General features: G+C 42.0%; 1 protein-coding gene across 1 annotated transcript; it reads right to left on the bottom strand.

Annotated features, from left to right (window-relative positions):
• Positions 1–9: 9 nt before the first annotated feature.
• Positions 10–9,184, bottom strand: LGALS3 (galectin 3; the record flags this gene model as incomplete). The annotated part of the gene is made up of 4 exons (XM_081810808.1): positions 7,382–9,184; positions 5,225–5,653; positions 3,116–3,204; positions 10–313 (listed from the first exon to the last, which is right to left on the bottom strand). Coding segments are annotated over exons 1-4 (840 nt in total), but the record flags the coding sequence as incomplete, so codon positions are not given.
• Between the last annotated feature and the right edge of the window lie 2,292 nt (positions 9,185–11,476).

The raw sequence follows: 11,476 nt of genomic DNA, 5'->3' as shown, positions 1-11,476 counted from the left end.
CATTATTACATCCCTGGGATGGGGAGCAGATGTACCCGTTAGGTGTCCCAGGATAGCGGATAAATTCTTTTCAAGTGCCTTATGGTTATAAGAGTGATTCCCATGAGAAATATCCATTATCAATATATAATAGTAGCAATAACTTACTTTAAATGGTTTACCACTTTCAAATGGGAAAGTTGCCTGTCTTTCTTCCTTTCCCCAGATGTTATCCAGCTTTGTATTGCAAACAATGACTCTCTTGTTGTCCTCACTGAAGCGTGGGTTAAAGTGGAAAGCAACATCATTCCCTCTCTTGAAATCTAAAGCAAGTCTGTTTTAAACCAAAGACCAGAGTTAGTAAAATGATTCAAGCTGTACATTTGTATCAAGTGAAGAACATACAATTTTCTAAAGATCCAATCATTTTTTATAAAATACAGGAACATTTTCAAACGGAAGCAAACAAACCAGAGTATGTCTTCAAACTGGAAAGTATACGAGGCCTAGTATTTGATGTATTCTTGTAGTATCTGAAAGTAAGCAAGGTAGTATGTGTTCCATTTTTTTGCCTCCTTGTCTTTGGTCACATCACTCCATTCAGCTGTCATTCCCTCTTTAACTGCCTCTACTATGAAAACTCGTCAAGGTTTCCTTATAGAAGTTTAGGGCCACTTTGAGGGCACTTTATGCTGTACATGGCAAATAATAATGCTTACCTCTTTCCTGCCCTGCCAGTTACTTTTAATACCTATTAAAGGCAAGTCAGTCACATCAATAGAAGTTACCAAATACCTGGCTTCCTTACAGTTAACCAAAAACCTAGTCCTAAAATAACAGGAATGAGATAACATAATGTTCAGTGTCCTGTTGCTAAGTTGTAACGTCATGGCAATAAATGTGTTAAACATTCCCTGATGTGAATTAATGGAAGTGCCGGCTTAAATTTTTGACCTTGTTCCTTCTCCTTGGATGTTAATGCAAACACAAGGCCTTGGACTGTTAAAGTATTAACACTATCTCTCAGTTTCTCAAAGTGTGCTCCCTGGAGCACTAACATCAGAATCAACCGGGACTCTTGTTTGAAAGCAAGGTCTACACCCTAGACTTATTAACAATGATTCCTTGAGCATTTTCATTTACCCATTAACAGACACATAAAACCACAAATGTATCTTCCAATAATTAAATGCCCAGGGAGAGGACCAATATAATCAGATGACAATAGCATTTGTATTTGACCAAAAAAATCCAATGGCTGTATTTTTCTCTACAGTGAAAAGGAAGATCTTGCCATCTCTACCACTTTAAGCATTCTTTTTTTGTCAGGTAATTCCTCACAAAGATTTTGCAGAATGAAGCAACCATTTTTTCAGTTTACTACCATCTTACCCATTTCCACCAAAATGAGTGTTAATCTGCCACAGTCTCTGTCTACACCTCTAGTGTTACTGGAGATAAAGTTTCTAGTGCAAAAACACTCAATAAGGCAAACACACCAGTGTGGTTCTGTATGACCGTGGCTAAGGGAGGAGAGCAGATACTCACAAATCGTGCCCAGGCTCAGGTGTGCTGGGTTCTATGTTATTTGGGGAGGAAAGATGGATAAGGGCATAGGCAGGGGATATATACATTTTGTAATGGGCTGTGAGACGAGCTTTATTGTGCAGGTAAGCACTGTGTTTAGAGAAGCTGTATAGGCTGTGTGGAAAGAACGGGCTTAGGGTACTGGCTACCACACAGAACCAGAGAAGGCTGGCTGGAGGTACGCGTGAATGGGCTGGCTGAATGTAAAATGCCTATATCAGAGGCTGAGTCCATTTCCTGGTAACAGAAGAGGGGGTTCCCACTGATCCACCAGGAGCAAGGTGACAGACACAGGTTGTTTATGGATTCTTGTAAACCTGTGTACATAGCTTGAATTTGTACCTTTTGTGCACTGTCTATAAAACCCCAAAACACGGATTAATTTATGGCTGCAGCAGGGGCTTTAATGGTACCACCAACCTCAGGGACAGGCATACTGGATGTCTTCAGGATATCGTTAACCTGCTTGTATTACATGGAAATAAAACCAACGGTGATAACAGACCCAGGCATCCCAAGGCAGCCATAAGTCAGCACGGCTTTTCCTAAATTAGCTCAGAGGCTCACTCCATCTTAGCTCACCTCTATCAAACCAGTTCCAATGGCAAAGGTTGACTTCTTTTGAGGAAGTCTTTAACTTGTAGGATCTTTTCAAATCTTTATGTAAATTGTATATACTCAGAAGACTGGGGTTCCCCCATCCCGCCACTTAACATCCGTAGACCTGGCTGACCCCATGGGAATCTGTGACTCTGCTGATGTGCCCAGTAGGAAGGCGGAAAGGGAGGTCAAGCTCACCAGATCTGAGACTGCACTGTGACCTTCACGACTGCAGGGTGATCTGTCCAAATATGAGGAGAGAGTGGTATGATGTGCAAGCTCTCAGATCAACTCAAAATGACGTCCAGTGCGATCTTTGTGTTTCTGACCCTAATTTTTGATGGTCATCTAAATACAAAGTGCATGCTTGTTTTTTTAGACAAGATATGGCTCAGAGGTGGAGAGATGGCCAAGCATTACATTACAAAGGCTGTCCTTCCCTTAAATTCTAAGGTTCTCACTGCCAGGAAGAACCTAGGTTTTTCTGTATGGGTTGTCCGCTCTTTCTCTCTGTCCTCACAAAGCAGAATTGTTTCCAGGTGCCTGGGTGGCTCAGTCAGTTAAGCGTCTGCCTTTAGTCCAGGTCATGATCCCAGGGTCCTGGGATTGAGCCCTGCATGGGGCTCCCTGCTCAATGGGGAGCCTGCTTCCCCCTCTCCCTCGGCCCCCCCCCCCCCCGCTCATGCTCATGCTCTCTCTCTCTCAAATAAATAAAGTCTTAAAAAAAAAAAGTAGAACTGTTTCATTGTGGTTCTGGGAGAAAAACAAGATTTAGTGAGGGACACTTTATCCCCTTGGTGGACACACACTGATTTTTAGGATAATCCCATTCTATGGTATAGAATTCTCAATGCATAGTTTTAAAAATTTTATTAAAATTCGAAATAGATCATCCTTTACTCAAAAACCAATTGACAAATATGTTAGAGTTGCTAATATTGTTCTTTACCTGTTTGCATTGGGCTTTACTGTGCCCAGAATTGTTATCAGCATGCGCGGCATGATTCCTCCAGGCAAAGGCAGGTCATAAGGCACGGTCTGGGAATAAAAAACATATACATAACAATAAAGAGTCATGTCTTCTTGGGGAAAGAAATAAAAATATGTTGCTAATGTGACTAACACATAACCCTAATTAAACCATTTTTCCAGACTCTCTGGTCACCCTGCCCAGGGCCTGAAAGGATAAGGCTTCCTATCTGCACAAGTAATAATCAAGAATAAAGCCATCAAGGGGTGCCTGGGTGGCTCAGTTAAGCATCTGCCTCCCTGCTCGGGCTCCCTGCTCAACAAGAAGTCTGCTTCTCCCTCTGTCTCTGCCCCTCCCCCTGCTTGTGCTCTCTCTCTCTCTCACTCACTTTCTCTCTCTCAAATAAATAAATAAATAAATCTTTTAAAAAAGAGAAGAAGAAAGCCATCAGTTAATTGGTGCCAAAGACAGAACATATTCCCTTTTGGACCACTGTATCTCTCATTACTAAGGTCATCCCAATCTATAATTCATTTACTTGGACTATTTTTCGGAAAGGCTTAGGCTAGACCTTGCAATCAACATTAACATTTTTGTGCCACTCTTCTTTTTTAAAAATTACTTTTATTGAGATATAATTGTATTGGTTTTAGCTGTACAACTGTGTGCCACTTTTAAGAACCTGGTCACATAACATACTTCATCATGGTCATTTTGCTCCCTGAGGGCAAGCATTGTGTCGCATCGGGAACTTGTGAGTTCTTATAAGTTCTACTTACATGGCATCAACAGGAGGCTCTGAATGTGGCAGATACTAAGTATTTGTGGAATGAACACTTTTCATTTAATACATTCCCTAGTTCTTCCACAAAAATGTATTAACCATCTAGGTTCAAGGTGCTGTAAATATTCCCAAAACTCCCTTTGGCCTCTTCTCTCTTCCCTTCATAATTTCTTCCCCCTGTGTTCAACCACCAGCCAAGTCTTTTCTCTTGGGCCCCAAACCTCCTCCTATCTGAATTTCCTACAGATGCCTCAAAACCTAAAGGCACGTCTGGGAGAAAAACATTACCTTGGTTTCCCTACATGTTCCTTCTATGACCCCAGGCAAGCTGTATAACTCTCTCTTGTTCCCTTTCCTCGTGTGTAAAGTAGGGACAATAACAGTAGCTTATGGGGCGGATATAGGGTTAAATGAAATCATCCATGTAGAAGCACACTGCTGGCGCATGTTATGTGCTCAGTGTTTATTAATAATGGTAACCAAAATGTTCCCCCATTACTATGATCTTAACTTCATTTATATTAAAGCTGCTTTACAGATGTCTTCAAAAGATATACTGACTTCTCTTTATACTAACAGTTCCCATACTAAACTCAATACAAACAATGATTTTTTCTTTTTTTTAAAATTTTTTATTGTTATGTTAGTCACCATACATTACATCATTAGTTTTTGATGTAGTGATCCATGATTCATTGTTTGTACATAACACCCAGTGCTCCATGCAGAACGTGCCCTCCTCAATACCCACCACCAGGCTAACCCATCCCCCCACCCCCTCCCCTCTAGAACCCTCAGTTTGTTTCTCAGAGTCTGTCGTCTCTCATGGTTTGTCTCCCCCTCCAATTTCCCCCCTTCATTCTTCCCCTCCTGCTATCTTCTTCTTCTTCTTTTTTTTTTCTTAACATATATTGCATTATTTGTTTCAGAGGTACAGATCTGAGATTCAACAGTCTTGCACAATCCACAGCGCTCACCATAGCACATACCCTCCCCGGTGTCTATCACCCAGCCACCCCATCCCTCCCACCCCACCCCCCACTCCAGCAACCCTCAGTTTCAAACAATGATTTTTTCTATTGGGCTGACATACACCATGGCTGGTCCTTGAAAAGTGGCTCTAACCAGCGAGTTTAAAGCTTCAGGTCTCTCTGAAGTCCTTTGCAGGTTGGTGCCCAGAGCCAGCTCCCAGCCAGAGCACAGCAAAGTAATGGCACCAACACTCCAGACAATTAGTGTGTTGGTTCTTCATTAGCTTTGTCCTGATCACAATCAAGTCTATGAAATGCCTAGTTCCATCTTACCAGTGGTCCAGCAGGGATGCCAAAAGGGCCAGCAGCAGGGTGGGCTCCAGGAGCACTTGGCTGTCCAGGAGGTGGGTAGGCCCCAGGCCCACTCGGTTGCCCAGGGTGGGCTCCTGGTGCAGATGGTCCAGGATAAGCAGGTGCTGTTGGGCCAGGGTAGGCTCCTGGAGGTGCCTGACCAGGATAGGCACCAGGAGGGGCCTGGCCAGGATAGCCGCCAGGAGGGACCTGTCCAGGGTAGGCTCCTGGAGGGGCCTGACCAGGATAGCCGCCAGGAGGGGCCTGTCCAGGGTAGCTACCAGGAGGGGCCTGTCCAGGGTAGGCACCAGGATAGGAGGCCCCTGGGTAGCCTCCAGCAGGCTGGTTTCCCCATGGACCAGGCCATCCTTGAGGGTTTGGGTTTCCAGACCCAGATAAAGCATCATTAAGCTGGAAAGAAAGACATCAACAATTACAGGATGAAAAACATTCACAAAAACAGAATTTTCAGGAAAACAGGAATATGTGATCTAAGAAGTAGAGGGATATGGTAAGGGTATGAAATTCAAATCAATAAAAATTTTTCCACCTATTAAATAGTTTGCAGTTCCTAAGACTAAAATTAGGCTTTGGGATTATATATGCTTCATCACTTTATTCTTTTTTTTTTTTAGTAAATAATGTATCAGTACTGGTTTATTAATGGTAACAAATGTACCATACTAATGTAAGACGTTAATAATAGAGGAAAGTGGGTGTAGGGTATGTGGGAACTCTTGGTACTATCTTTGCAATTTTTTGTAAATCTAAAACTATTGTAAAATTTCAAAGTTTATTTTTCTTAAAAGGCCAGATCATGCCATTAAGTAAGTGGGATTCCAGATTGCTTACTGTCTGTATGGGGAGGAGGAGAGCCATATAGAAAATGATAAGTAAAGCAATTTACGGTTCTCAACATGAATTGTCTTACCATAAAGAGTGCATTTTATTGATGGATTGTAATTCTAATAAGGATTGTTATATTTTCTTGGCCATATAGGGTCAATATATTAATTACATGGTAAAGTTAATACAACTATCCAATGGCATAGACTTTTCCTTGCAAAGAACAAGGATGGCTTAATAAGAGTCCCCATCCTGGTTTCACAAGACCATTCCAGAGGAGGATTTCTGGAAGGTGTGGCCCCCTTCTTAGTGGCTTTCAAAGGGCTTCCAGTCCCATTTCTAACCTTTAGCAGAACCACAAGCCTGCCCCTGGCAGCCACAACAGATACATGGCCACACACAGTGGTTTCAGATATAGGCCTGTACTTGCCTTATCTGTGTTTTTTTGTTTTTTGGGGTTTTTTTTTTTTTTGATCATGGCTTATCACAGTCAAGCAACTGCATGGTTCAGATGAAAAGATGCCCTACAGTAGGTGGTCAGGGTGATGGGCCTGAGTTCCCACAGTTCAATGAGTTCCATGTTTGACAGCAAAGAGTCAGTCCTGCCATATTCCCAATGTGGCAATGTACTGGTCAAATCCATCCTTCTCTTTGCCTTGTGCTGATCACAAGGAATCTAACCCCTGCAGATGGTGGTTTCCAGGCTTCCAGATGAGTCTGGCTAAGGGGCAGCATTGGCAGGAAATTAAAGAATGGGAAGAAGGGAGAAGCCGGGGTAGCTCCCTGCTCCTTTATGCCTCACGGGGCATCTGGACAGCTGCTGCATCTCCTGCCTCCCTTTATTCTTGCTTCCCATCATCTGAGATCATGGAGGGTTGCTTTTTATAATTTGCCAAAGTTGGGAGCTAGCCTTCCTCTATGTAAAAGCATATCCTCTCTAACTGACAGGAGAAGAACAATCACAGAAATCAGGATGCTCAGACTACACCACACTTCCCTTTGCTCATATTATTTCTCAGCTCCTGCCCATGGAATCCACCTGTTTCTGTCCCAGGCTTTTCAGTAGGGGGGTTACTGTTAGTGAGTCCCAGGCCTCTATCTGCCTGGCTTTCTTCCTGAACCTATGGCTGGAAAAACAAGACTTCAGCTAACAAGGTCTCATTGGTCAGTTAAGGCCAGAGGAAGCCACAGGGTGAGAGAATTAGAAGGAGATGTTTGGTGGTAAAGAAGAAAGCCCCCAACCTACATGAAATGTATATTATGGTAAAAAAAAAACAGACATAAAATACTTACTGAAAAACTGTCTGCCATTTTCCTGAAAGGGGAAAAAAAAGATAGGTTATCATTTGATCCTAGATTTCACCAGTTTCCATATTAACATAACATCACAAATAGTTCATTGGGCAGTTCTAGATGATCTACAGGCATTCTTCTAACCAAGCCAGTTTATTCCCCAAATACACCTAAATCAATAGTGTGGAACCACAAAACCAGCCCTAGCAGGGATGCACTCCAGCTACATCACCAAGCCCTATTTAACTCATAATTTTAAACTCTAATCATACTAGCCTGTGTTCTGAATCCTGGGAGTAACAGGCCAAACAACACAGGAGAGAGAAGAACAAAGAAGGTAACGTTCTTCCCCTTTCCTTGGTAAAGACACAAACAGCCCTGGTTCATCTGTGGTCCTCCTCATCTTCCTTCCTGGGCGCTGTTTCCACCACCTCTTACAAAGGGTTTAGTCTCTTCATATCACCCACCTCCCCTGCTGTTCCTAAGATCAACCCCCATGCCCTCTTCTGCGTTTTAGCAGGAAAGCAGAGTTGACTGATTCCTACTGAGATTTGAAACCAATGCCCCTAGATGCAGTTGCTGCCAATTATTTATTTCCTCATTTGCACATATTTATGACTGCTCTGGGCCAGGCACTGTGTGACCTCTTGCCTGGGTTGGAAGATGGATAGGCCGAGATCTGTATGGTCAAAGGGCTCACAGGCCAGCAGGAATCACAAGGGATCGACGCTGTGAGCCAGACTGGGTGATGGGGAGTCACAACTAGAACTATTACTTCTAAGAGGGGACGAGGTGGTGGTGTTCGAGCTAAGCCTTAAAGGAGAGGTGAGATCCAGATGTGGAGCAATAAAGAGAAAAGACAGGTATAAGATGCTTTTTTTTTCTTTTTTTTTAAGATATTTGTTACTCCAAACGAAACTCCGGCAGTATAACAAACTAGGGTTTAAGGAAAAGAAAAGAAAATAGAAAAGAAAAGTAGTCAGGCAATGTGGAGGAAAATATTTTTGGGTAGGATGCTACCAAAGAGAGTTGGCTTTGCCCAAAGCTGACTCCAGGGGTGGCCTTGACACATCATTCCTTCTTTCTCCTGCTCCTTTCCCTATGTCAAGTTTCTAACCATTTAAGATGTTTTACACCTGCTCCCACTTGCAGGTGCTCTGGCAGTGAGGGGAAGAGGGTAGCTTTGGACTCGTGAGGTCTGAGTGAGTTTTCTTGCATCAGGATCACCAGTCCTATAGCCAAAGTGACCTGGATCTTAAACAATCAGAATCTCTTTTCCCTTGAGTTGCCCACTTGTGATATTTACTAAATTATTTAAGAAGTGACATTACCCCCAAGGGATCCTAATTGATAGGTCCTAAAAATCTAAAATATTAGAGTTTTTGGTTAAAAAAAAATAGGCAGAACTCCTCTTAGGACTTAATGTCCTCCATTTATACATATCAGATGTTTTATCATACTCTGCTGTTATTTATACCACAGTTAAATATTACCTTCTATTAAGTTTTTTTTTTTTTTTTTTTGCACATCTCTTTTTTTAAATCTGGGCATTCTCAAACATATTTGGAAGCAGTTTAGGGTATCACCGTATCCATCTTCTAACATGGGAAACTGCTGGCAACTTGACTGGGAAGTCACAGTGACTCTCCCAGGGCTTCCATTCCTGGATTTCCTATAGCATTTGATCTTTTAAAGTAGAAGTCAGGTATTCCTCTGCTTGTGCTTCCTTCCCCAAAAGGCTTCCGCTGCTTAGAAAAGTGTGCTGCCACCGCAGGAGGAACTTGAGAGAAGCATTGTTCCAGAAAAGGAAAAGAGGGCGCTTGGGTGGCTCAGTTGGTTGAGCAACTGCCTTCGGCTCAGGTCATGATCCTGAGTCCCGGGACTGAGTCCCGCATTGGGCTCCCTGCTCGGCAGGGAGTCTGCTTCTCCCTCTGACCCTCCTCCCTCTCATGCTCTCTGTCTCTCATTCTCTCTCTCAAGTAAATAAATAAAATCTTTAAAAAAAAAAAGAAAGAAAGGATGTTTCTTTCTTTTTTTTTTTAAGGTTTTATGTTTAAGTAATTTCTACACCCTCATGTGGGGTTCAAACTCACAATCCCAAGATTGAGAGTTGCATGCTCTACCGACTGAGCCAGCCAGGTTCCCCAGAAAGGACATTTTCATTTTTTAGATTTTTATTTATTTATTTGAGAGAGCAAGTGTGTGCGAGAGAGCACTCGCTAGAGTGGGGCGGGGGAGGGGCACAGGCAGAGGGAGAAGCAGACACCCCGGGGAGCAGGGAGCCCAATGTGGGACTCAATCCCAGGACCCCAGGATCATGACCTGAGCTGAAGACAGAGGCTTAACCAACTGAGCCACCCAGGTGCCCCTAGAAAGGGCATTTCTTAAGAAAACAAAGCCTCTCTCATTTTGGAGGCCAGTAGGAAATAATCTTGAACTTCACGGTGGGCAGAAAGTTTAGTTCCTTTGATTACACAAACTTCTTCCATTCCTGTACAACATACCAAAGACCCAGACTTATAACTTTATAAGTGTTTTGACTTGTCTTAAATATTCCTATTCTGTAAAGACTTTCACCATCCGTTGGAGTTGTCTTGTGCATTACAGGATGGAGAGCAGCATCCATGGCTTCAATGCACAAGATGCCAGCAGCATAATACCCCACCTCCCAATTGTGACAACCAAAAATGTCTTCAGATGTTGCCACATATCCTGGACTCCGGGGAGTGGGGGGAGAGGTCAAAATTTTGCCTGGTTGAGAAACACTTGTCTAGGCTGATCGGCATGTGTATCTCTCCAGAAGTGTAGATACACAGGTCAATAAAAACCAAAAAGTTAGTTTCAATAGTTAAAACTAGCTAAATCTGTACCATGGGCCTAATAAGGTGTCATATTAACATAACTCCAATCAAGCTAACATGTGTTTAAAGGCTGATTACAACTAGAAACCAAAAACAGCATTTCCAAAATGTAACATTTCTTCTTAAAGTCTCTGCTCAAGCATATTCAGCTTATTTTCAGCTCCAACCAAAACAATTTGAGAAACAAAGCAGATTTCACTTTCTTTCCACTGTGTTTCACATAAAGCCTTGGGTGACAGTTTGCGTCATGTTGTGACACACTGGACAAGCCCATTAGAATGATGACACCCTGCATTAATGTGGTGCTTTTCAGTTTATGAAGCACTTTCCCATACTTTTCCTATTCTCATTCTGATAATGATCTTATAAGATTTTCAGGGGAAAGTTAATATTCCCATTCTAGAGGTAAGGAAACTGAGACTCAGAGAGCTAATATGGTGGCCCAAAGTCATTCTGTTCTTGGCAGGTCAACAACCAGGGTCCAAGCATCCTCACTCTTAATGCAGGTTCATTTTACACTAAATGTAAAACCTCACTTTGAAATTTTAAAGTATAGTCCTTTAAAAGTGTTAATTACTTCACTTAGAAATTAATTCTCTGACTTATTCATTCAGAACTATGTAACATGTTGAAATTGTAAAAAAAAAAAAAAAAGAGAGAGATCCTGTTTTTGTCAGAAAACTAGCTGGGTGACTCATTCAGTAAGCTTCAATACACACTGTATTGAATACAACGATGCCATTTTGCACAGTCACTTTGCTAATTATAACCACATTTAAACCAATAAAGTGTACTTCTCCAAAAATTAGGTATGCACTGTTTTGATATGTTCATTCTCAACCATTAGTTCTCTTTTACGAAAAAAAAAAAAGATTATAACTGATACATTTTTGAAATCAAGGTTAGCAAACTTAGAACTTTAAAAAAAAATGTATTTGGATAAATATCTTTCTTATTTGCCTGGAAAATTTCCCTCCCTCCCTCCCTCTTCTTCCTTCCTTCCTTCCTTCCTTTCTTTCTTCCTTCCTTCTTTCTTTCTTTTTCCTTCCTTCTAGATGAACAGTTTATATAGAGACACAATCAAATGTAAAAAAAATCTTCTCACCTTACAGATACTACAGATATGTGAACTCCATCCTGCCATTCCCAGAATCAGAGAATTTAGAAGCGCCACAAAAGAAACACTACATTAAAGCAAAACAAAAAATTGAGGAAATACTACCTGAGTCTTCAC

The sequence above is a fragment of the Leptonychotes weddellii genome, unplaced genomic scaffold, assembly GCF_054177405.1.
Source record: "Leptonychotes weddellii isolate Sample4059 unplaced genomic scaffold, ASM5417740v2 HiC_scaffold_3791, whole genome shotgun sequence".
Taxonomy (NCBI): domain Eukaryota; kingdom Metazoa; phylum Chordata; class Mammalia; order Carnivora; family Phocidae; genus Leptonychotes; species Leptonychotes weddellii.
The sequence above is the reverse complement of the archived record's forward strand: the minus strand, read 5'-3'. Positions and strand labels throughout refer to the sequence as shown.